The 26,856-nt window shown below is 43.5% G+C and overlaps 1 protein-coding gene across 1 annotated transcript; it reads right to left on the minus strand.

The window, feature by feature from the left end:
• Positions 1-539: 539 nt before the first annotated feature.
• Eif3b (eukaryotic translation initiation factor 3 subunit B) lies at positions 540-25,190 on the minus strand. Its single transcript, XM_026405668.2, has 19 exons — positions 24,679-25,190; positions 19,232-19,424; positions 17,158-17,277; positions 16,784-16,841; positions 16,358-16,486; positions 15,773-15,930; positions 12,904-13,035; positions 12,756-12,822; positions 12,285-12,331; positions 10,991-11,201; positions 8,854-8,926; positions 6,948-7,070; positions 6,072-6,150; positions 5,316-5,454; positions 3,920-4,045; positions 3,338-3,415; positions 2,808-2,916; positions 2,523-2,641; positions 540-1,978 (listed from the first exon to the last, which is right to left on the minus strand). Exons 1-18 carry the CDS (start codon positions 25,139-25,141, stop codon positions 2,538-2,540), a joined length of 2,409 nt encoding a protein of 802 aa, XP_026261453.1. The 5' UTR covers positions 25,142-25,190; the 3' UTR covers positions 540-1,978; positions 2,523-2,537.
• Positions 25,191-26,856: the final 1,666 nt, after the last annotated feature.

Below are 26,856 nucleotides of genomic sequence, written 5' to 3' on the forward strand. Positions count from 1 at the left end.
AGAGGTGAGCCCCAGCTAATCAATCCCTTAAGCTCACCAGGAGCTCTCAGGCCCTCCTGCTCCATAAACCACTGTGCTGCTTTTGGAAAACCACTGGATGGTTCATGCGAGGGCACAGTTCACACTTAGTCATTTTCCTCTCCTCTTCTTGGTATCCAGATACCCTCCCTTGAGGGAGGGAGAGCAACCCTTTAAAAGCTAAGTCTCCCAACCTCTGCCCTAGAAGTAAAAGCCCCAGCCTGATCAACAGAACAAAGCACTCTTTTTGCTTCATAGAGACAGGACCAAGACAAGGTTTCAAAGAGCCCAGGCCCACCCAACAGCCCCCAAGCAATGGGGACACCCCCTCCTCTGGCTCTGGGATGATCAGTTAACTTCCCCTAAAAATTGTCATCCTGGGAATTCCATCTCTACTTCAGAAGAGCCAGCACCAGTGTTTCAGAAATCCTTTTATTTATAAATCATGTAAAACAATTACAAATTAAAACAGTGAAAAAACTTTTAAAAGTTGTTAAAAACCTGTTAATGATAGAACAGTGTGCTGCCTTCTCATTGCCATGAAATTAGAAAAGAGCATTCTAGAGTTTGAAGCACTGAGAGTGAACAGGTATACTATAAAAATGGGTGCTGAGGGGCGAGACATGGCAGGACTATTAACAGTAACAGAATCTAGAGAAACCTGGAGAGGAAGTCTCACAAGAAAGGAAAGGTACAAAGCCCCTTCCATGCCCCAGGGAAACCCAGTCAGTCACCCCGGAGCCTCCATGACAGGCCAGATAAGCTTGGGGCACAGCCTCACTCCTGAGGACACTCAGCTAGGAGCTTGGGACCAGGCAGCAACCTCTCAGGGGCCAACTGAGTGTCTCAAGGGCAGTACTTGGCCTCTGTCCCTGCCTGTAGATCAGCCTATCCTGTCATCTCAAGCATGCCTTAGATTTGCAGATGTTGCATGGCTGTGGATCCTAGAAAGCCCCTCCCGTGTGTCCTGCTATTTTAGCACAACTTCAGGCTCTGTGAGATGCAGGGAAGGAGGTGGGAGAGAATGCAATATCACAAGGCACAGATGGGTGGCAAGACACTACAGAGAAAATGACTGAAGCCACAGGGATCTGTTCACTCCCTTCTCAATAGTAAAAGTAAATATTGTGACGACATCACAGTGGCTGAACTGATGCACTCAATACAAACTTTCTAACTCCAGAAAGACTAAAGGGTTCTCAGAAATGACATGCACTTTTTTTTTTTCCCATAGAATGAAGAAACTATTTTGGACCCACTGGACCAACTCATGGCCGGAAAGGCAGCAGAGTGGGTGGGAGGCTGAGTTCTCCGAGCTGCCATCAGGATCCCTGCAAGCCAAGTGTATGTGTGGAGTGACTGACTGCCAGTTCCCCTACGGGCTCCAGGCCTGGCTACAGACCCTTAGTCCTGGGAGAAGGGGAACAGAGGCACCAGAGTCAAGGCGCTTACCTACATGCAAAGAGGAGAAAAGACAGCGTTTTCATACAGGGTTGCTTTATTTCCACATTCAACCTGCTGAGAGAACCTGCCACACCTGCACCACGGAGTCCACGGCCATGGCACCTCTGAGCTAGGTGGGACATAGGCAGTATGCTGTCCCCCTGCCAGTCACCAGGACGCACCCAACACTGGCCCACGTAGAGAATAGTGAGTCCTTGAACTAAAACCCAGCTCAGCAGCAGGTGGAACCCCTGGAACACCACCGCAGGAGGAGAGGAGACGACAGGAGCACTGCTGCGAGTCTTGGTTGACAAATCCAGATGAGAAAAACCAAAGCAGTGCCTCGAAACCTCCCCACTGTGCACACCAGGGGTTTAAAGGCACAAAAAAGTGTCAGGATGGAAGAATCCCAGGTGCGTTCACAGCCCAGAGTGAGAGAGAGCACAGGTGCAGATTCAGAGTTGTGCAGGCTTTCTGCAAAAGGGTGGTCTCCGCTTCAGGGCACGATGTGGTGATGCTGCAACAAAGGGACAGGTGAACCACAGGAGGTGCCGCTGCCCTCCCGGCCGAGCAGGCCCCTTGGTAGCTCCCAGCGCAAACACCATCCTTTGAGTCCACGGCCCACTGCAGGTAGCCACAAAGCACCCAAGCACAAAGGAACTGTGTGGCTTAGTACTCCTGCCCCTAGACAGCCATGAAGTGAGGACAAGAGACAGCCACTAAGCAGTTCTGTCTCAGAAGTGACAATGACTGACATAGGGAGTCACAGCTGCTGTGCCCAACTCTTCTTCCTGTGGGCACCCTGAGGCTGTTCACTAGCAAAGCCCTCCAGAGATGGTCAGGCTGGACTTCTGTCTCTTCCCATCAATCTCATTCATAATCCAAGGTGTCTCATGACATCTTCTCCAACTGACAGGTGTTCTGTCAGGTCCCTAGAGCAGCTCTGAACTTGCTCTTCACATTCCACACACACAGTCTTGGCTGACCCTGAGGCCCACTCCACCCACCTTCCACACAACATTTTCTAACATGGGGCAACAAAACAGCAAGGACAGTCTTACCACACAGTGCTCAGGTCACTCCTGGTTCCCAAGAGGAATCACCTCCTCAGTGACAAAGAACTCAATGGTCTCCTCTTCCCAGTCATCCACGTTGCTGTCCAGCTCGTCAGTGTCCACCCCTGAGAGGACAAAGTGTGCTGACCCTTGGACCATAGATGCTCACCGGCAGCTGCGGAAGCTACAGCCACAGCCTGGCGTAGGAGAGAGGCACTGCACTAAGGAGTCGCACCACCCATGGGCTGGGAAGCCCTCTCCACTGCTGGACACCCTCAGAACCTTTGTTACCTCCTCTCAGTTCTAGACGTTCATTTTTCTGCTTCATGTAGAGTTCTTGGGCCGTTTTTCGGTATTTCCGGAAATCTTCCATCATGGTTCTCCTCCTCTCCACCAATTCCTAAGTACAGGTAAGTGGAAAGTCACAGAATTAACAGAACTCATCTTCATGTGCTTTTGTTTAACCTAAGTGAAAGCTCTCTGCCACAAGCAGCCTGCATCCTACTGAGCGATGTACCCACCACTCTATTTACACAGAACTCTTTCCGCAAGGAATATGTCAGTTCTCAGTGTTCTTCCTGTCCCTCTCCCCGACCCTATATTTGAAAAAGCAGCCAGCAATAGGGTCAAGGTGGACACCAAACCCAATGCTGCTAGCCTATCCCCTTGCCTTGCCCCAGAACAGGTCAATGGTCCGGGGGAGGAGCAGCGCCCCCATCTGTCCCATGGAGACCAGTAGCACACCCTCCCCTACACCCACACTGGTTCTCCAGTGCCATGGCAGCTTTGGCATTCCCCTCAGTTTTCAGAGTGAGGCTTACCTTTGATGCTTTCGACTGGCTCAAACGGTCCTTCTGTTCAAAGATCTTGGAGTATTTTTTCAGATCCTTTTTAATTTGCTGAAACAAAAACAATTCACTCAGGGTTTAACATTTAAAGCAAGAACCACAAACGTAGCCTTCAAATTTGCCAACATGAAACAACGCTCAGCGATTTTACAGCGAGTCACCTGGGGCAATGAGGAACACCATGGTTTCCCTTTTACTTCATTCTGAGTGACTTTTTCCTGGGATTTCTATTCTCTTTAGTGTTGGTCTAATACCACTGACCTATGTAACAATTATGTAAATCCCAGATGTGTTTCTCCTAATCCCACACAGATTGTTAACAGCTCCTAGCATTTCTGTTCACCCCTTCCAGTTAATGCGGAATTTCCTTAAACAACCCGAAAATTTATGTTGAGAATCCTGAAACTATTCTTTTCCATTTAGTCCCCACTGTTCTTAAATCTCTTCAAAGGCCTGTCCAGAAATATCCTGTTTCTACCCTCCACCACCACCTCCACAATCATGGGGAAAAAACAGGGCCACACTGCTTCCACTGAAGTTCAAGAGACCCCACACCTTTATCTGTTCCTGGCTGAGAAGTGTGGGGGGCCGTGGTCTCCACAGCAGCTGGCAGAAGCGATCTTTATTATTCTTCTGCAGAAGGCGTCCTTGGAATGTCCACAGCCAGTAAGCGTTGTCCACCTACAACACAGTGTGTGCTGTGAGTCACTGCTCCAGCAGGGAGACAAAAGACCCTGGAACCTTCACTGCACATAATAGCAACCTTGGCAGCTGCACAATGACATTCTGGGTATCTGAGATCCAATAGGGAAAAAAACAAGAGCCCCTCAGCAGGGGTAAACAAGACAGTGAACAAACGAGACAGATGAACTGCAGAACACAGCTTATAGAGTACTTAGGAAAGTATAAGCCTGTTTATTCCTAATGCAATAAGGAACTTGCCCCAGAATGCAAGTCACCTACCACCAGCCACATTGTTTTTTCATTCCTTAATGCAGGATGCAGTGCCTTAGCTCATGTGTTGGTATGACTCCTCACTGCCTCATTACTCTTTAGCTAAGTGAGTTATCTAGAACAGTGGCCAGCAGTTTATAAGGATCTTAAGTAGGTGTGAAAGTAGGCCTTATTGTGGTGACAGCTGAACAGGTCTGGACATGGGCCTTGACCAGGCACTCTAATCTAAACACAGAGACTGTGACTCAAGACACTGTTCCCAGAGAGATCTGGGAAGTTGGTGTTCCTACCAGTTTGTTGCCTCACTAAACAGAATCACCCCATTTGATCACAAAGGTTCCATCTGCGACGATCAGGTCAGATGTTCATACACCAACAAGAGACTCATTAAATACAAAGAGGAGTTCTTGGAAGACCTGGCACAATGAACTTGAGGTGGGGAGATGTACTTGAACTCTTGCAGACTGGCCCTGCAGGGAGAAACACTCCCTTGAAAAGTCCTCAGGTTATGAATCTTTTGTGAGACTCCAGAGGAAACTGCTCAGCTGGGATGTACCTCCATACTACTCTCCCCCAAAAGGCATGTGAGTAACACAATCTCACCCTTCTCCAGAATCCCAGGCCTAGGATATGACTCTCCCCAGATGCTGCTCCTGAGCCAGGCTCCACCTTTTCTACAATCCCTGAATCCTCCTTTCACTGACACCAACCTTAGCTCTTTTGTCAAAGACAGAACAGAAGGGACTGGGGTTGTGGCTCAGTGGTAGAGTGCTTGCCTCACACATCTGAGGCCCTGGGTTCGATCCTCAGCACCACATATAAATAAACAAAAAATAAAGGTATTGTGTCCATATACAACTATAAAGAACATTAAAAAAAAAATTAAAAATAAGAATGCCAATGTTCTCTGATGGGACGGGAAAGGCACAATGCTCTTTTTTCTTAAGGTCCCCAGTCAATCAGTTTGGTTCTCCTGCTGAGGCTTCACAGCCCCTACCTTATGGCTCCACCAGGACACAGAAGTGACCACATAGCGCCCAGTTGGATCCCACTCAACGTCAGAGGCCATGTAGTGCTCTGCAATGTTCATGACAGTACAGTCCGAAGTGTCGACAAATGCTAAGGCACCATTCATACTGCAGAGACAACACACAGCAGTCAGGCTCCATATATTCATTGCCACTTTCTTGCTCTGAGGGGCATGAGGGCCAGGTATGCAGAGACCAGAAGCCAACTGACCACTGCTGGTTGTGGGGCATTATGCTACTGTTTCTGAAAAAAAGTGCACCAAGGTTAACCACACCTCCCAAAGTGGAGTAACAACTCCTCTTTGCAATAGCAAAGGAATTAAGCAACAAACTGATGTTCTTTTAACTGAGGTGTAAAATGCTAAATGTCTTTACTATTTCTAAATATTCAACTGGTATGGTAGGGTAGTGAGGGAAAAGAGACATTGAAAAGTTCTCATTGCTAAAAGATAATCTCACAGCTATCTAATTAAATAGCAGTCATGCTAGAAGATGTGGGACTTCACATGAGGGTAACTGGATTGCTGGGAAGGTCCCTTGCTCAATCACAGAAGGATGTTCATACCCATCCATAAAATCTGCCTGATCTCACCCAAGTTTGGGACAGTGACACAATTCAACGATAGCATTTCATCTCTTAAGCAAGAGACAAGGGACATAGAGCCTGCTACAACCCACAGACCTGGGTCAGGGTGCAGATACAAAACCAGGACTGCTGGACCCACCTCCTCAGACCAGCCAGCACAACGAACTGCCCCTGGGGGCTCCAGAAGATCGTGTTTGCCTGCTGTTTGTCGAACACTTCTGAAAGGAAAGGAGGTGCCTATGAGGAGCCTATGCATGGTTCTACAGCCCAGATACATCGTTACTGCTCTAGGCTAGATCTGATAAAAACGGACTCATACAGAATTCACACACACATCATACCATTTGGTCATCTCTGAAAAACAATTTTAGAAAATCCACCATTTAGGTGCATCTAAGATGCGATCTATACTTTAAAAAAAAAAAAGAAGAAGAAAAAGAGCACAAGAGTTCTTTTTGGGTGTAGAACATTATACATAGAACATTATATACATATATAAAAATTATATATGTGTAAATTTTTTTTTTTAATTTCAGAAGGCAATTCGACAAAAAATAGCCCTTATTGAAAATGTTCATCATTCCGGCTCATGGTATCCATCAGGTGATCAGAGACATGACAGGCCTTGGGTCAGAAGGACCCCGAAGGCCAAGTGACATGCACATGTATGCAATCAAGTGACCCCCCCCCCCAAACACCCAGCTATAAAAGGACAAAATATAACTTCACTCAGACCAATGAAAGAAGATGGGGTCTGAGAAAACCCAAGTTATAAAAAAAGCCAGGGTCACAGAAGCTTAGGCTCTGTGGTCATGAAGTTCCCTCCCATGAAGACTCTCAGCCTTACTAATAAATGCACATCACCTGAACCATGGCTGCCTTATTTACACCAAACTCAGGCCTGCTCAGAAGTGTGTCCAGTTCAGTACACCACTCACTCTTGGCAAAAACCAAATCCTATCACCTACGCTCATCTGTCAAGGAAAGGAGGCCCAAGATGGGCCAGGCCACTTACTGATGAGCTCAATCTTCCCATTGCTCTTCACATGGTAGAAAGAGACAGATATCCGTGGAGCTTCTCCATGTAACACAGCAAACTTGCTGCCATTAGGTTCCCAGGCAAAGGCTATGATGGTTTCTATAATCAATAAAAAAGTTAGCATCCTTTGTGATCATTTTCGAGAACATTCTAATCAGTTAAGATCTTCACTATTCAACCAGATTAAAAGCCCCCAAAGTTCTTAAAATTTACTAAAAGGCCCACGGAACAAGTGACAGCAAGAAAAGGCAACTATTACAGAAGCTGAAAGCAACAGACTTAGCTGAACCCAGTGATGCATGCCTGGAGCCCAGCACTCTAAGGCTGAGGCAGAAAGGTCACTTGAGCCCAGGAGTTCCAGGCCACCCTGGGCAACACAAGACTTCATCATAAGCGACACAAGAAGCTGATCTAATTTGCATGAGATGCTTTAGGTGAAACTCATCTTCCATCCCAGAAGCTCTTGCTTTCCTAAGAGTCACACCCACAGCGGGTCTGGCCAATGTCTGGTGGGCCTGAGGGCACCCCCTTCCTATACTCAATGCTAGACCTGCAGCAGAATCATTTTTTTTTTTAGTTGTAGATAGAAACAATATCTTTATTTATTAATTTTTATGTGGCGAGATTCAAACCCAGTGCCTCATGCATGTAAGGTAAGTGATCTACCACTGAACTACAACTCCAGTCCCCTGCAGCAGAATCTTTTGACTTTTCTGCCCTGACACAATGGCCACATTTCACCATTTTCTCATTTCTGTATTTTCTCCTTTTCTTCCATAACAACAACAACAAAACAGAACACATAGTAATTTCCCAGATAAAGGCAAAAACAGCACTGTTCGTGACAGTAAGGAACCCTATTACAAGCCAGGTTTTCATTAACAGTGAAACATGGATAATTATTCACTGGGAACATACACAGTGGGAATTCATGTTAGATTCCTTATTTTGACTATTGCTGCTCGCAACCTCAGAGACCACAGTATACACACAAAGATACACACATGAGTCAAATGTCTAATCTTTTTTTTTAATATTTTTTAGTTGTAGATGAACACAATATCTTTATTTATTTATTTTTATGTGGTGCTGAGGATTGAACCCAGGGCCTTGCTCGTGCAAGGCAAGTGCTTTACCACTGAGCCACAACTCCAGCCCTCAAATGTCAAATCTTAAGCAAGGGAAATAAAGTTAGCTTTGTAAATATCACAAGTTCAAGAACAGCCTCAGAAACTTAGTGAGACCCTGTTTCAAAATTAAAAATAGGGCTGGGGATAAGCTCAATTGGTAGAGTGCTTGCCTCGCATAAACAAGGCCCTAGGTTTAATCCCCAGCACCACCACATAAAAAAAGTAAAAATAAAAACAGAAGACTGGAGGTATAACTCCATGGTAAAGTGAGCCTTTTTATACCAAAAAGTAAAAAGGAAACTCATTCAAGAAATCAGATACATATATATTCTTTAAGGTTACAAAAAACAAAAACAAAAAAAAGCTTGCCTCTTGTTAGATCAAGAACTACTTTTATTTTCTGAGACACCACTTGTGATTCGTCTTAAATGTAGAATGAAAACCCATTCTTCACACGTTCTCTTCTAAGTATGAAAACAACTATACCTCCTGGCTCCTGTGCTACAGATCATAGAGGTGTGGGGGGAAAAAGTGGGGCAACTTTAACCAGCATTTATAAAACCAAAAGGCTGTTTTTTTGTTGAAAAGGACAAAAGCCACTGCAATTCCACGTGCTCAGGTCTAGAGATTGCTGTTCACAGAGCAAGTACACCCTTTACAATTGCTTAGGGAGTCAGCTGAACGCTGCAGAAGTCAAGAGCAAAACAGTACAGGAGGCCCATCCCACCACAAGACAATAAAATGAAGCTTACCCTTCATCTCAACCACATCCACTGGTACCTGTTTCTCTCTCATTCGGAAGATTTCAAAATTTGTGACAACACCCTGATTTAAAAAAAAAAAAAAAGGGAGGGGTGACATTCTGGAAATTGAAAGCAGGAGAAAAAGACTTAAAGAATTTAATAAAAGAATTCTTACAACTAGTAAACCACTCCCAAACAACTGATGGGATTAAAATTCTCCCATGAAGAAGGGTGCCTGATGCTTACGAGTATAAATTGGCACAAATGCAGCAGAGAACAGTGGAGACCTGTGCTGACTCTAACTACCCTGAGGGTATACTCACTGTGGCTTGTTTAAAGAAGTTCCCAAGTGCCCTTTAAGGTCCATTAACAGAGACCAAATTACATTGATACAGTGGAACAATCTGCACCGTGATCTTTAAGCAGCAGTATGTCCAAAAGCAGGGCACTACACTACTCACCACAGCCAACATCCAAAAGTGTACATGAATGAAGTATTATTCAGTCATAAACAAGAATGGATGTTTACATATTCTCATCCATGCCAAAATGGATGAACTGTGAAGATGTGAAATAAAAGATGTGACACAGAATAACAGACTGTGGAAAGTATCCAAAATAGGAAAATCCATAGAGCCAGAAGGTAGATTACCAGATGTCCTGAGTGAGGAGGGATATGGAAGGTAACTGCTAATGGGTACAGAGTTTCTCTTCTGAGTGAAGAAAATGGTCTAGAATTAACAGTGGTGGCTATATGACCTTGTAAATACACTAAAAGCCACTGAACTGGCTTACCACTAAAAGGTGAGTTTTATCATGTATCGTGTTAACTGCACCTTAAGAAAAAAAAAATTAATGACTTTGATAGTGACCTTTTGCTACTTCAAGGCTCAGAGATGAGGAGCACGCCCTGAACTTGGCCTTCATACCCAACCATGTCTGTCATTCATGGATTTATTCAAGCTTTTGTTGATCCTCTTTTATACTTTCAGACAGTACACTCTCTCAGGCAAAGAAGTTCCAGATGTGTACTAAATATTTCCTCATTCTAACTAACTTACAACTACCCCCCCCTTTACTATCATATGGGTAATAATGAATAAAAAAGCTACATTCAACTTTCCTGTAATCCAGATGGTTTTATCAAATTTGTTTCTTGTATATCAAAGAAATTATTTTTTCCTAATTCACATCTCATATACAACCTTCTCCAAGACATTATCATTACTGACATTTTGTGAACTCTTTTCTAATTCCATTATTGTCCTTCCTAGAAATCTGATACTCTCCTGAATTACAGTTACTCAGGCATGCCTAGCCAATCTTATCTTATATGAGGATAAGATTCTATGTCTCAATAAAGGAGAACTACCTCGAATATTGATTACATGATTCATGAAAACAAATGTTGCCCTCAAAACAATAAAATAAGCAATACAATGTTGTAAATAGTTATTCAACTACTAATAAAATTAAAAGGGGGAAATTAATGGAAAGGGAAGGTGAATAATTCCACTAAAAGGAAAATTCAGGTAATTTATTTGATAAGGCAAATAATAAAATGGTACAAATAAAAAATCTGGGTATGGAACTATGTAAAGAAAATGTTTTCTGTATTTAAAAATAAAACAGAACTGGCTTAAAAGAATAAAGCCTCGCTGGGCACAGTGGCACATGCCAGTAATGTCAGCAACTTGAGAGGCTGAGGGCAGGTGAATCATGAGTTCAAAGCCAGTCTCAGCAATTAGCAAGGCCCTAAGTAATTTAATGAGACGCTGTCTCAAAATACAATTTAAAAAGGGTTGACAAGAGAGGTGGCTCAGTGGTTAAGTATCCCTGGGTTCAATCCCTGATACAAAAAACCAAAACACTAAAACCTCCATCTCCTCAGAGTTTCCATGTCAAAGACAATAAATACAGACCAGAAAGTTATTTCATGGAGAAAAGAAGTTATATTTCTCAGGTAGACTGTGTCAAAGAGTTCTTACTAAAGTATGTCAGCTAACTACTTTCAGTATGAAGTGGGGCTGAAAATAATCCCAAAATCTAAACAATAAAAAATTCCGCTAACATCCTCCAAAAAAAAAGACCAACTAGTTTACAACCAAGGACAAGGAACAACCTATTCCCTCTGATGTCCACTTACCTGGGTTCCTTTTGGAGTTCTATCTACTTTAACACACAAATAATCTCCATTTTTTTGCCAATGCAGCTTGCAGTCCACAACATTAAACAAATTCCTAACTCGGATCTCTTGTCTGGTAGGAAGCTGCATCAGGGTTACCCTGGCTGGAATGTCTTTGTCTTCAGGGACCCAAAAGGCTATTATGTTACCACCAGGAGACCAAGAAAAGTCTCTACAGGACAAAGAAAATAAAATGTTATACAAAAACTAAATTATTATAAAACTGAAAAAGGAAAGAACAGAACTCACTCTGTAAAAGCTACACTAGCATATGGACCAGCTAACACTAATCTAATGATACCTAGTTCACCACACACAGCACATTCCAGACTGTTGCAGGTACTCTGTGTGAAGTCTAGCTGTCCTTATAACCCTGAGGCTTTGTTACACTCATTTTGACTGTAAGAAAAACAGATGCTACTAATCCTACTCATTGTCACATAGGAGCTTGACTCCCACACTCTTAGCCACCAAGTACTGCTGCTACAAGGCAAGTAAAATTAATTTTAGGCTAATGGATCTAGCTACATGAAATTTAAAGGTTAATTAAGGTGCAGAAGGGGAAAGCACCCAAGTCAAAACTTGAATAATTGGCGTAAATCCCTCTACCCTATAAATTTCCCCATAAAGTGGCTATTTTTAACAAACAATCTGTGAGTTCCCCTATATTGAAGAACATCTTTTTATGTGCAAAATCGTGTTTTATATTTATTGGGAGCCAGGTCCTGATTTCATTATTAATTATAAGCCCAAATTATACCAAAGAATGGAAACACAAAAGGAGTAAGATATATCAACATCCTTGGACTAGGGGTAGTTTACAGCGGCAAGAGCATTGGGATGAATAAAAACATAAATGCTTGTCCATGACAATGAGAACATGCTGTGGTTCACTGGTGCCTAACCACTCCCACTTCCCAGATCACTGGACCAATAGGGAAGATCTTTCATCCAATGCTCATCTGTAAGAAGCTGAAGCCTCTGTACCTGAAGAGTCTCCAGTTCAAACACAGGTACAGCCCAAGACTATTAGGCTGGGGCCCTAGTGAATTAGCTTAGTACCCTTTCACAATGCAAGGTTAGGGAGTAGACATTCACCTTTGAGGAAGCCCTCACCAACACCAAATCTGTAGGTCCCTTATCTCAGACTCCAGAACTGAGAAAAATACAGTTCTGTTGAAGTCACCTACTCTATGATGTTTTATTAGAGCAGCCAGAGCACATTTATACCAATCTAACAGAAATTTTTACTTACTTTATTCCAGAAATCTTCAAACTCTTCTTGTCCAAAAGACCCATTGACTGCCAAAAAAAAAAAAAAAAACCAATGAGGATTACAATTGAGTTAGATCATGCCAATGTCTCAATAGTACATGTAATTATTTAAAAAGGGAACAAGTACCCACTGAGTCTACCTGGGGAACAGTATAAGCACCAAGGATAATAGGCAAGGAGGGCAAAACCACCTCCCCCCTACCCAAAAGCGAAACACACACTTCCAAAGCCACTGCCTAAAGCACACAATTCAAGGCAGAAAACATTCAAGAGCTCCACCCAGAACATGAGAAACTGGGAGAGTACAGCACCTGCACCCGGTGTGTGTCGAGCCCCACCTTTCCTTCACTACACCAGATTAAGGAAAAGCATTATATCCTTGAGCAAGAGTACTGACAACTATAAGCAACAGACACCTTAGTCTGTCTTTGAGATCCTTAAAATCACTCACAGGAGTTTCATAGATGCTAAGGGTATCGAGCGTCATTCTTGCAAAGAATTTACCATCATGGCTCCACCTAAGAAGAAAAAAGAAGTGCCAGGCTACCTTAATGAAAAAAGAAACAGCTACACACAGTTTACTGCTCTGATCTACTCACTTAAAAATAGGCCAATGGGCTGAGCTTTCACAGTGAAATCCTCTTTTTTTGTGCCCAGTAAGGATGTCCCAGATAATTATGGCCTGAGGGTCATCCTGAGTGTCCATAAGCGGGCTAAAAGTCACCAGGTATCTGAAAGAGAAGGAGACAGTGAAGTTGTGACTTGGTGTACAATGAGTGTGATTCCCCTTGGTGGGGGCTGAAGGCTGAGCTCCAGCACAGACAGCTATAGGAAGTCACAGGCATAGAACACCCAGAACAAGCAGTCAAGACTTGATCAGCATTGTTCCCACACACCATGTTCCCCTAGAATGCTCTCTGATCCCTCAAAAAGCATTCTCAAAGGAGGGAGAGAAGCCAGCCTGCGCAGGTATGAGGCATTCATCCACTCTCAGTACCAGGGTGCTGCAAGAGTCCCCAAGAATGGGGTCTCCACCAAGATCAGCACAGGGTAGACTACACACACGCCAAATGAGAGTCTGCATGAGTAGGTTGGCCCAGAGGAAGGAGCAGTGGGCGATTCTCACAGCATCTTTACCACTGTTAAGCAGAACAGATGGACAAAGGATCCAAAAATCAAATATACCTACAAAGGAAATCAAGTATACCTCCAAAGGGAAACATCGACTATTTACCTAACACCTGGTCCCTGTTCACACATAATGCAGATTTCCTAACCAGACTGCCCCCTCTTCACAATGTGCAGCAGAAAAGCAGAAGCAAGCAGACTGAGAAAGGCAGGGCAAACAGTTTCTTCAGGACTTTCAATGACTGCATCTTTTCCTGGTGTGGCTCTGACACCAGATTAATCAGCCAAATTAAAAATGACAGCTTGAGGGTTGTGGTTGTAGCTCAGTGGTAGAGTGCTTGCCACACAAGAATGATGCACTGGGTTCGATCCTCAGCACCACATACAAATAAATAAAATAAAGATACTGTGTCTATTTACAACTAAAAAAATTTAAAATAAATAAAAATTTTAAAAATCACAGCTTGAGTCACCTTTACCACCAGGTATAGAATTCCCTATTTGGATCCTTCAGACTGTCCTTAAATTCCAGCAACTGATGAAGCCCTTAACTAAAAATAGACTTTTCCCACTGCAATTTATATAATCAAAGAATCTAACCATCCAAGCATTTCACCAATAATGAATGAGAAATCCCAGACTCTGTTCAAGCAGATCTAGACAAATGTGTAAACAAATCAATTATAACTTAATGTGGCAAGTTACAGGAATACAGGTGGAACTAGCTGCCTGAAGGAACTGAGAAAGGCTTCACAGTAGATAAAGCCTGGTATGCCTGTATGTCTCAGGCTAAGTGTCTCTATGAGTTTTAACATACTGCTGCTGAAATGAGACACATCAATTACTTTGTACCAGACATAAATAAAATGGTTAGGAATTAATTGGGTGCTCCAAATACACTACATAAAAACTATTATATCAATTTTAAGAAATATCCACCAGAATTTAGCTTACAAAAACCATAAGACTAAATAAGTTAAATGATGCCTCAAGTAATCAGACTGATCCAGAACATAAAGAGTTTTTAGGGGGCTGGGGATGTGGCTCAAGCAGTAGCACACTCGCCTGGCATGCGTGTGGCCCGGGTTCGATCCTCAGCACCACATACAAAGATGTTGTGTCCGCCAAAAACTAAAAAATAAATATTAAAATTCTCTCTCTCAAAAAAAAAAAGTTTTGAGGATATCTGATTCTGTCTTAACAAGTCAATATGAAAATCAAAAGACAGGGAAAGATGTCTTCAGAGACACAACTACCATACACAACATTTACACCTTAACCAGGCCTAGGTACAGAGTTTGCAACTATGTCTAAAGCCTCATACCAAACCACATATACTTGTTTATCTTTTCTATGCCACATATCTATGATAAGTTTAATTTATAAATAAGACAGTAACAAGAAAATAAAATAAAACTGTAATAATGTGAAACTACATTTAAGGGGAAACTACATAATGTTAAACTACACACACTGCTATGTTCCCAAAAAGCTCAAGTAAAAAAAGTTTTACACACACACACAGAGAAAATGACAAAGCAATAGTAACAGAACGCTAACTAAAGAATTTCAGTAGAGGGCTGGGGATGTGGCTCAAGCGGTAGCGCGCTCGCCTGGCATGCGTGTGGCCCGGGTTCGATCCTCAGCACCACATACCAACAAAGATGTTGTGTCCGCCGAGAACTAAAAAATAAATATTAAAAATTCTCTCTCTCTCTCTCTCTCCTCTCTCACTCTCTCTCCTCTCTCACTCTCTTTAAAAAAAATAAAAAAAAAAAAAAGAATTTCAGTAGAAAAAGTTCATGGAAGTTCTTTGTATTCTTCCCACAATTTTCCTTTTAAGTTTGAAATTACCACAAGATAAAAAGGTTTTAAAAATTATCTCTAGAGCAGAGTGCATTGGCAGACACCTGTAATCCCAGCAGCTTGGGAGGCTGAGACAGGAGAATCTCGAGTTCAAAGCCAGCCTCAGCAACGGCAAGGCACTAAGCAACTCAGTGAGACCCTGACTCTAAATAAAATACAAAATAAGGCTAGGGATGGGGCTCAATGGTTGAGCGCCCCTGAGTTCAATCCCTGGTAAACCCCAGCCCCCTGCAAAAAAATTATCCCTAGAGATTGGCATGGTGGTTCATGCCTTTAATCCCAGCAAATCAGAAGGCTGAGGCAAGAGGATTACAAATTCAAGGCTAGCCACACAACTTAGCAAGCAACTTAGTGAGATCCTATCAAAATAAAAAGGAATAGGGATGTGGCTCAGTGGTTAAGCACCACTGGGTTCAATTCCAGGTACAAAAAAAAATTAACCATAGAAGGCTGCTAACTAGGCTACCAGCTTACCTTTCACAAGGTGAGAAGTCAATGAGCTGAACCCCTGGATGACTGAATCTCTGGATTTGCTTGAATTTCTCTCCACCCCAAAGAGCAATGCCTCTCTGATGAAAGGTTGCCAGGTAGGTGCCCTTTGGAGACCAACGCACATATGTCTCTGTCCATCTCTGTGGAAAAAGGTAGGGTCAGTGAATCTACCATATACTTCTCAGGACTCATTTCAAAGCTGGAAGAATAAAAGAAGCTGTACTCAAAAGAGTTATCTCAAAGGAAAAAAAAACCACACCTGCTTTTCTGTTAATTTTTCTTTTTTTTTTTTTTTTGTTACTGGGAATTGAACTCAGGGGTGCTCAACAACTGAGCCACATCCCTAGCTCTTTTTTTCATTTTTTTTTTTTTTAAAGAAAGTGTCTCCCTAGGTTGCTGAGGGTGGCTTTGAATTTGTGATCCTCCTGCTTCAGTCTCTTGAGCCTCCTGAGATTACCGATGTACTCCACTGCACCTAGCTCTTTTGTTACTTTCTAATGGAAACAAAGTTCTACTTTGTTAAGGAATCGCAAAATAACTACCGACCCATGGGCTGCAAATACACACCGCTCTTTCTTCAATTGAGACAGGGTCCTTCACATCATTCCAGAATATTGAAGTCCGGTCTCCACTCTCAAAAATCACACTGTATTGATCTCTACATTCTGCCTCTTCCAGCCAGTAACGTAAGTTTCCCTTAAAAAAAAAAAAAGGAGGGATTTAATAACAGTGCGTTACTTTTTTTAAATGTTTTATTAGTTATTGATGGACCTTTATTTATTTATTTGTTTATATGCAGTGCTGAGAATTGGGCCACAACCCCAACCCCTGGTACATTACTTTTAATCAAAGAAAAAATATCATTTATAACTCTAACTCCTAGAGAGAGAACAAACTCTGTGAACATCTTTAACTGCCAAGGAATAACTAACTTCAAATCAAAATATCCAGCATTCCTTTTAACTATTTAGATATGGGTTTTATACAACTTACCAGGTCTTTGAAAGGCTGTTTCTCTGGAATATCCCATTCATCACTGATCGTCATATACCTGGAGAACAGACACTGCTGAGCAGCACACACTGACAACTGGGTAGGGTTAGAGAACACAGTGCAAGCCCAGGCAGTGCTGCACCCCTCCCAACCCACACCAGAGGTAGGGAAGGAATTAAGTGTCTGCTAGCATTAGGACTGGTTAGGGGAGCTGCTGGACAAGAGCATGGGGCCGAGACTCATGACTGTCATTTTGTTTGACTAACAAGACATCTATGGTCTGAAAGGCAGTAGCACCACCCACTGAGGAAGGGTAACCACTCACACACTCGCACATATCAATGTCCATGTCCCCCAGTCAAGTCTAAACTTACTTGTCAAAATCGGTGAAGAGGTTAACCCGGAATGTGTGCTGCTTATCGAGCTTATAACCATCAGCGTTTTTTACAGCATCCACAGCATGGGCAGGAGACGCATATTCCAGGAAGATATACCTGAAGAGTGAAAGAGAGCAATTTCAGTTTGTGCACTCTTTTATAGTTATACACTGTGGCACAAGCAACTAGGAAGACTAAAGCAGGAAGATCACAAGTTTGAAGGCAGCAACTTAGCGAGGCCCTCAGTAACTTAGCAAGACCCTGTTTAAAACTGAAAAAATAAAAAGAGCTGGGGATGTAGCTCAGTGGTAAAGCATCCCTGGATTCAATTCCCAGTACAAAAAAAAAATTAAAAAATAAAAAAACACTAGGCAGTCAAACAAGAACCAAGTACAACTGACAGGCCAAGTAGTTTCCCAAAGAAGAATGAAAAAATCCTAACTAGAGGATTCAAAGTTTCTACTTTAGGGGTTATAAGCTATAGACAAGATAATAAGAATATAGGAAACATTTGGTGATGTCAAGATGTGTACAGCTATGTCAAAACTTACCAAATCTTATACTTTAAAATGATGTAGGTTTACTAGATATAAACTATCTCAGTAAAGCTGTTAAAAAAGTCTACTATTAGGCTGGGGCTGTAGCTCAGTGGCAGAGCACTTGCCTAGCGTGCGTGAGGCACTGGGTTTGATCCTCAGCACCACACACACAAAAAAAATAAAGGCAGTCTGTCCATCTACAACTACAATTTTTTTTAAAGTCTACTATTATGTATGAAATGCAAAGTTACAAAGGACCTCAGAGGATGTTCATTTTAAGAAAACTTGTAGCACAGCAACTCCTGGTCAAAAAAGTCATCCTTCAACCTACTTCCCAAAATGTAAAACGTCAGCAGCACCACCTCTACTTGATATTTTTTCCAGAAACAAACTATCCTAGGTAGTTTTAAAAACTTCAAAACTTTACTTAAAAACAACTTTATCATCTTCTCATTCCCATGAGATGACTGTGCTCTCAAAAGCTGGCATTTACATGAAAGACTAACGGAGAAGCTCTGACAAGACTGGGAGGCAGTAAACAAACTACCCAAAACTGTTGGCAGCAGACACTGGACCATACACAGCACATCACCCAGTGCACCATGGGCAGGCACTCTGCACAGCTCAACAATCTTGACTCCTGGGTATAACAGAGAGGCACACACTTGCACATTTTACAGGCAGGGGACTTTTATAATGGTAAAACATTGTGTTAAAAAAACAGGAAAAGTCATAATAGAAAACAGTATCACAGTGTTTAAAATTTGCCAATATGGAGGACTAGGTCAGTCGCACAGGGTTAACCTAATGTGCTTTAAGGCTTGGGTTCTAGCCCTATCACCATAAAAAACAACATAAAAGAATCAGAATATAACTTATCAACATGAAAGATCTACTTCTGAACAGAAAAAGCAATTGCACTACCGTTATTTAAAAAAAAAATACCACTCTTTTTGGTAACACTAATAAATGCTAATTAAGCAGAGACGCAACAATTTCACCTAGATTGCAAGAAGCACCCCATTTCAGAGATGTTAAATGTGGAATAAGAGGCTGGGGTTGTAGCTCAGTGCCAGAGCACTTGCCTGGCACATGAGGCACTGGGTTCGATCCTCAGCACCACATAAAAATAAATGAAGGTATTGTGTCCATCTAAAACTTTAAAAAAATTAAAATGAGGATAAAAGGATATCAGCACAAAACTCCACATGTAAAATTTTCTTGACACTCTGCCAGCATCCAGATCAGCCAAACCCTTATCCCTGTTACTACTGTGGGGGACAATTTCAAGCTCATCAGACTCTGACTCTTCCCAAGTCAGCAGCCAACACAACAGACACCTTGTTCATTCTACCTCCATGATGACCCCAGGACCAAAATCCAGCTTCTGAGAGTTTCCAACTGGGGGTGGCCTAAATAAATGAATGCCCACTATTGCAGCATGCATTCACGGTGAGTTCCCATAACAGGTTATAATCATGTGGACGCCAAAATACACACATGGCATTTCAATGATAGGAGTGCAGACTTACCCTTTTGTCTTTCCATCCTCTTCAGGATAATAATCATTTGTGATTTTCCCAAACTTGGAAAAGATCTTGTGGATGACATTTTTTAGCTTCTCAAGACGGTCAGGCCCCACCTGAGGAACATTGTCCACTACAATCACCGAATCGATTCCATCTGCTTCCTGGGGACGATCTTTGAGTACATCGCCAAGTAATTCTGTGTGAGTAAAAGAATTGTCAAACGACTTTCTGAAACCAAAAAATACATTAGCTTACTAAAAAGACTGCCAAGTTTGGGGAGGGGGATCAATGATCTAATTTAAATGCTTTTACTATGACACAAGAAATCATGACCCAGTTCATTTCAAGATTTAAACATGAGCCAGTCCTGGTGGCTCATGTCTATAATCCCAGCAGCTCAGAAGGCTGAGACAGGAGGATGGAGAGTTTAAAGCCAGCCTCAGCAAAAAGCCAGGCACTAAGCAACTCTTGAGACCCTGTCTCTAAATAAAATGCAAAATAGGGCTAGGGATGTGGCTCAGTGGTCGAGCACCCCTGTGTTGAATCTCTGGTACCAAAAAAAAAAAAAGCTTAAACATGGAAGAATCAAGAAAACTGTACATACTATAAACAGTCAAGATCTATCCTCTGATTCTGGCAATAATGAAGACCTGAAAGTAATTTAAAAATTTTTTTTTAATAATTTTTTTTAATTTTTTTAATATTTATTTTTCAGTTTTCAGCGGACACAACATCTTTGTTTGTATGTGGTGCTGAGGATCGAACCCGGGCCGCACGCATGCCAGGTGAGCACACTACCGCTTGAGCCACATCCCCAGCCCTAAAAATTTTTTAATAATGCAAAATGCAAACAAGGCAGAAAACTTGAAGACCAAATACTAGATCCCTAGATTTCAAAAGGTTTCTAGCAATAACTGGGCAAATTCCATGACAATGTCAACAACGCAGGACAGTAAAGTAAGTTTTTCATGTTAGAGTTTAACAAATATGCAAATATTGAGGTGCTAGAAATATTCACAATACTTTTGTTTTAGTGAATACAAATTACTAGAAAATTTAGGGAGGAAGAAATATCTTTTTAGTGAACTAAGAGAATAATTAAAAAGAGAAATAAATGTGTGGAGAACACACACTTTCCTCCCACCCTACAGTTCCAGACCAGCGCCTACTATCCTGTGCAGGTGAGCTATCCAGCCTTAGACCAGGGAATCCAAAAAGGAGACAGGCCAGGGACTGTTTCGATAAGCCTATCTTGCCTCTCCAGTCAGAGCCCACCACCAGGCACTCTAGCATGCTCATAGAATCCAAAAAACACTTTATGTTGCATGACTGATTTAAGTCACTGGCCACTAGTAATGGACTCAACCTTCAGCCCTTCTCCCTACGATTACATAGTTTGTTCCTCTAGCAACCAGCACCCTCACCTCAAAGCTACTCAGGAATCTCCAGCCAGTAGTCACCTAATAGCATACAAAAAATATATTGGCAATCCCAAGGTTATTAAGAGTTGTATGCCAGGAACCAAGGGCAGAGAGTAAAAGTAAATGCTACTTCCTATTATTTCAATATCTCAATAGGCTCTTGGAAGACAGTACTAAGGCAGACAGGCATTTAAACCCCAAAACTTCAGTTCTCAAACTTCTGCTGAAGAACTGATTCATTCCATAAAAAGGCCAGCTAGAATAAAAGAAATCGAAGAGAAAATGAGTGTAAAAAACAAGGAGAGAAATAAACAGGTCCCAGAAAGCAGCCTGGAGCCCACATACTGGTGGGTCACACAATGACCCTGGGGCACTGCCAACTGTTATTTTGTGTGATTCTTGTCTCTGGTCCTGAGCCCTTTGGACCATAAAGCTCCAGCATCAATAAAAATATCTGACCTCCAGCTGGAGATGGGCACAAGGGAAGTAAAACTGAGTATCAGATGGAATAAAGTAAATCCCATATTTTTTAAATTTATTTTTTGTGGTCCTAGGGATTGAACCGAAGGCAAGGGCTCTACCACTGAGCTATATCCCCAGCCCAAATTCTATATTTTTAATATGCATTCTATATAAGCACTAAACCTAGGTAGAGTGCCTAGAAAGCAGTAAATTACTAAGAGCTAGAAAATAAAGATACCTTTTAAAGCTGCTATCAAAGCATACTCATCACATGAAACCACATCAGCAAATACAGTCAAAATGAGGTTACCAGGTAATCTTAAACATTATTGAAGAATGGCTTCTTATACATATTTCCAGTTGTTTGAACACTATACCCTAATTCAATCTCAACATGCTAGTTAGGTGCAGTGGTGCACACCTATAATCCCAGCAGCTCAGGAGGCTGAGGTTCAAAAAGCAGCCTGAGCAAAAGTGAGGCACTTAGCAACTCAATGAGACCCTGTCTCTAAATTTAAAAAATATAAAATAGGGCTGGGGATGTGGTGTAGTGGTTGAATGCCCCTGAGTTCAATTCCTGGTAACCCCACAGAAAAAGAATTTCAACATGCTAAACGTGACAGATGTCATAAAATATTCCATTCTATTCTCAAAAGCTAAAGGTGAATTCTCTCAGCTTCTGTATATGTTTTAAATTTTCCACAAAAAAAGTTAAAGTAATTGATGGGGGGTGTGAAGCTCAGTGAGAGCACACACAGGACCCAGGTTCAATTCCCAGTATCCTCCCACCAACCCCTGGCCCAAAACTAACCACCACCTGAATTTCAAAAATGAAGACTAGTCAAAAAGGAAGAAAGCTGAAAAGAGGCAGCTCAGAGAAACAGCAATCTCAGAAATCTTCACTATAGAAACTGTAGTGGAACCAAGCACAATCATGGTTTCAAAACAGAATTAAAAAGACCACTGAGAATAAATATAAAAATGGCAATAATTTAAAAAATATTTTTCAGTTGTCAATGGATCTTTTATCATTCATCTATTTATTTATTTAAATGCAGTGCTGAGGATTGAATCAAGGGCCTCACACATGCCAGGCAAGCACTCTACCAACTGAGCCACAGCTCCAGCCCTAAAATGGCAATAATTTAAAAAAAAAAAAAAAAGACACTGTAGTAAAATCTCTGGGTTATTTTTAAAGCAATGCTCACCATACAATTAGGAGGCCTGTTAAGCCGGATCTGAACTTACAAGGCTTATAATAAAAACCTCAGCTTTTACAAACTATGCCTCCTTCCCACAAGCTCAAAGCATCTAACTAGTCTATAAGAATCTGCCCGTATTTAGGAAGGGAATAAATGCAGTAACTACACAATGGGAGACCTATCTTGATCACTGTTGGGTTACTCCTGGCTCTTGGATTCCCCATCTGGCTCCAGAAAAAAAGAAACAATTTTCAAAACTAAATAGCAAATATACAGGTAAATAATATTTCATGAACCAAAGAAGATGTCATTAGAAGTTAAAAGAGATTTTGTTCACATTTTTGTATGGCCAAACTCTAGAGGCAGCTCAAATTTTAGCCAGAACGGAAGATGAAAATTAAAGAATGAGCCAGGTGTGATGGCACATGCCTATAATCCCAGTGGCTCGGAAGGACCCCAAGTTCAAAGCCAGCTTGGCAAGTGACTTAGTGAGACCCTGTCTCTATAGAGTGAAAAAGGGCTGGCGATATGACTCAGTGGTTGAGCACCCCTGGGTTTAATCCTCAACACCAAAACATAAATAAAAAAATTAATTTTTAAAAAAGATTAAAATGTGACTGTGGAACAGTGGTGCAGCTGAGGCACAGGCCTGTCATTCCAGCTATCCAGGAGGCAGAAGCAGGAGGATCCCAAATTCAAGGGCAGTCTGGGCAACTTAGGAGACCCTGTCTCAAAAAGAAAAAGAACAGGGCAAGGCAGACTCTGCACTACTCCTCCTAAAAACAATCCATTTTTTTTAAAGGGAGACGCTTCTATGGTCTTACCTTCCCAGTCTACGGCCTTAAGACTGGGGGAGGGGGGTGGCTCAATGGTATAGCACCAATACCACACACATATATATACATGTACAGATATACACACACACACACACACACACACACACATATATTTTTTTTTTTTTAAAGAACACATACACTAAAAAATACATAGCTCCTCAGGACCAAGCAGCCTCCCTTCCCTATGGACCATATTGCAACATCAGGATCATACAGGCTCCCAAAAACCCACTAGGATTTTACCCAGCCTGGTTGACCTTATGATGTTAGAGGGCGCAAGCCCACACACACACACACACCCCTCCAATCTGTGAGTGGTGGTCTTAAAGAATGATTTTTTTTTTAAACTCAACTGCAAAATAAATAACCAAGGGTTCAAAATGAGCCTATAAACAAAAGTTAGATTAAAAAACAAAACAGGGCTAGGATTGTGGCTCAGTGGCCTAGCATTTGCCTTGCCCATGTGAGGCACTGGGTTCAATCCTCAGCACTACATAAAATAAACAAAATAAAGATATTGTTTCCATGTATAACTAAGAAAAATTAGAACACAAAACTGGTGTGTTAGAGGCTGGAGTTGTAGCTTAGAGGTGGAGCTCCCACGCTTGATGGCAATGGGTTTGATCCTCAACACCACATAATAAATAAGAATATTGGGGGGGGGGTTGGTGTGTTAAAGAAATCACAGGTCTGGACAAAGAGTCCGGTTATAATTAATCCTAGTAACCTAGTTTACCTGAAGGGACACACTTCCTCAGGGAAAAGTGGCAGAATAGATGCTCAGTCTTTATATCATGGTGTTTACTCTGCTCCTCACGCTAAAATATTTTTATTTTTTTGTTTTTTTTTAAAGAGAGAGTGAGAGAGGAGAGAGAGAGAGAGAGAGAGAGAATTTTTAATATTTATTTTTTAGTTCTCGGCGGACACAACATCTTTGTTGGTATGTGGTGCTGAGGATCGAACCCGGGCCGCACGCATGCCAGGTGAGCGCGCTACCGCTTGAGCCACATCCCCAACCCACGCTAAAATATTTTTATATCAAAAAACTGTAAAACAATGATGACAGTAACTGGGAGCCGCTTAAAAATATTTAAATGCCATTAAATCTGAAAAAGTAATGGTCTGCTCTATAGACTTAAAAAAAGATGAGAACTTGGCAGGTTCTGCCTGGCACTGTTCTATTAAGAAATTAGTAGAACAACACTGCACCAAGTTCTGCAGCACCTATCCCTTCGTTTCGGCCGGCTCAGATCTGGTTGGTCAGCTCCGGGGTCCTGGGCCCGGAAATGGGTGCATTCTGCTAGGCTCTGCCCCCCAGCTGGTACTACTCATACACACCGAGCTCCTAAGAGCTCTCCGACCCCCGTCTGGAGAGGAGAGAGCAGGGTCCGGACACCCGCTGCACGCAGCGACAGCAGCTGCAGGCGGGCACCCTTCCCGGCCTGGCTGAATTTCGCGCACACCCTCACCGGATTTGTGCCCAGGCAGGGGAACCAGCCAGAAGGTTCCGCCATGCTCACGCGCCTCACCTTCCTCGCTCACGTCGTCCACGAAGTCCTCGGGGTCGCTGAAGGAGGGCTCATCCGCCTCGCCGTTCTCCACCACGCGCGGCTCGGCCTCGGCCGCGCTGCCCTCGGGTCCGCCAGTATCCTCTGCCGACGCATGAGCCGGGCCATCGGCAGGCGGGTCGCTGGCCTGCTCCGCCAAGGCAGAGCCCTGCGCGGGGGCGGGAAGCTCGGCCTGCGGCGCGGGCTCCTGGGAGGGCGGCGGAGACGCGGCCGGGCCGGGGACCACCTCCTCCGCCTGGGCCTTCAGCTCGGGCTCTGGCCCGGCCGCCGCCTCCTCCTCGGCGTCCTCGACCCGCGCCGCCTCGGGCGCGCCGGGCCCCGCCGGCTCTTCCTCCGGCGGCGGCTCGGCGGCCGGCTGCTGCCGCGCGGGCTCGGCCCGCTCTTCGGCCGCCTCGGGCGCCGCCACGTTCTCCGCGTCCTGCATGGGCCCGCGCTGCTCCTCTCCCGGCTCCGCGCCGCGCTTCCGACTCCCAGGCCGCCCCGCGCGCCCGCTAGGGCCCAGCCACGTGCGTACGACAGGGGCCCAACCAAGCTACAGCGGAGGGGCTCCCGCGCTGTGGTTCCTCGTGTCGAGCCCAGAGGAACGCAGTTACCCGAGAAAGTGTTCAGAAACGAGAGTAGTGCGGCATCCGTGACGACAACGTGCTCGATCCCAAGCAACACGGCTGCATCCAGCAGTCCTCACACTCGCCGAAATCCACAACCATCCCATTCGTGAGAGCTGATGGTTTCGCCCAAAATGGCAGCCGCTCCCTTCCTTCTCCCATCCGGCGCTGCGGGGGGAAGATTGAACAATTTGAGGCGCCGAAGGCAGAATCGGGAAATCTCTTTAATATGCAGAGTTGTACGAAAATATGATGTAACTCGAAAATCAGTACCACAGAAAACTTTAGGCTTAACAAACGATTCTCCTTGTGCTAGTTTCGTCTTTTGACAGGCAAATTGTTAAGCTTACATGACTCAAACCCCCCCCCCTCGTGTCTGTGTTTTAGACTCGTCCACTGACAGGGGCAAAAGAACGGACGATTCCAAAATACACGAAGAATTCGCGTGAAACCACGGAAGGCCACAACTACTAAGACGACTTCTGTCTGGCGCGATACAAAAACGTATGACAGTGGAGGTAGTCATTTACGCCCTCCCCTGCCCCCGCGGCCGTAGCTGGACCTTCCCCGGGTTCTGACTAGCTCTATGGTTCAGTCCGCGGGAGACCGCCGCCCTCGCACGCAAGCGAGCGTGGTCACGTGGTAGGCGTGGCCGGTCCCTTTGGCCGCGCACGGCCAGGCGGATGCCTTGGAGTGTGGTTGGTACCTCCACAGGTTGTTAGGTGTTTGCGTCTGTATCTTTTTAGCTAGGCTGGAGGGCACTTGCTTCTTGTGTAATGTGTTTATCCTTAAAAAGGACCAGGCGGCTGCCCAGGGCTAGTTGGGAATAGTTGGTGCTTATGGGGCACCGAGTTTCTGCCTAGGAAGATGTGAGTTTGGAGGAGGCCCAGGGGTTGATCCGCACCGCAGTGAACGTGCCTCACGGCTCCGCACGTTTGAGAGTGGTTAGAATGGAGGTGGACTGGATGTGGTGGTGCATGCCTGTCATACAAGCTGCTGGGGAGACTTAGGCTGGAACATAAATTCTAACTGAACCTCAGCCACTTAGGGAGACCTTGTCTCAAAAATAAGAAGGCCTGGGGATGTACCGCAGTGGTAGAGCGCCCCTGGGTTTATCCCCAGCACCAAAAATAATTAAAATGAATACCGATGAATCCATACCAAATTTTATTCTTCCGATTCAGCCAGTATTCGTAGGGAAGGAAGTTTGTCTATGTGTCAAGTAAAGGGGAGGGAAGAGCTTCCCTTTGCCCTCTGAGGGTTCCATGATTGAATCTATGAAACCACTTGACTGGCAGGTACAGAGGAAGAAATGTAGATAGGCTTATGATGGGCATTACACGAAGAAGAGTGAATATGCAAACAAACAGTAAGGTCTAGGAGCTTATGTGCTCTCTTCTAGGGAGGCAACTCAGGAGAGAGAATGATGTGGGGCAAAGACTAATGGACCTTAGAAAAATGAGGGATGTTTCATGACAAAGTTTGCATGGGTTTAGAGTTCTCTTCCTCCCCTTCTGTGATGCTTAATCTTCCC

Source organism: Urocitellus parryii, chromosome 9 (genome assembly GCF_045843805.1).
Source record: "Urocitellus parryii isolate mUroPar1 chromosome 9, mUroPar1.hap1, whole genome shotgun sequence".
NCBI classification, from domain to species: Eukaryota; Metazoa; Chordata; class Mammalia; order Rodentia; family Sciuridae; genus Urocitellus; species Urocitellus parryii.

What these genes read in the sequence shown, in the direction of transcription:
- Eif3b (XM_026405668.2), bottom strand. Translation starts at nt 25,141, where the DNA reads ATGCAGGACGCGGAGAACGTGGCGGCGCCCGAGGCGGCCGAAGAGCGG. An exon ending in GCCAGTCGAAAGCATCAAAG is followed by an intron (nt 2,917 to 3,337) that starts GTAAGCCTCACT and finishes ACCTGTACTTAG; the next exon opens with GAATTGGTGGAGAGGAGGAG. An exon ending in ACGTCTAGAACTGAGAGGAG is followed by an intron (nt 2,642 to 2,807) that starts GTAACAAAGGTT and finishes TTGTCCTCTCAG; the next exon opens with GGGTGGACACTGACGAGCTG.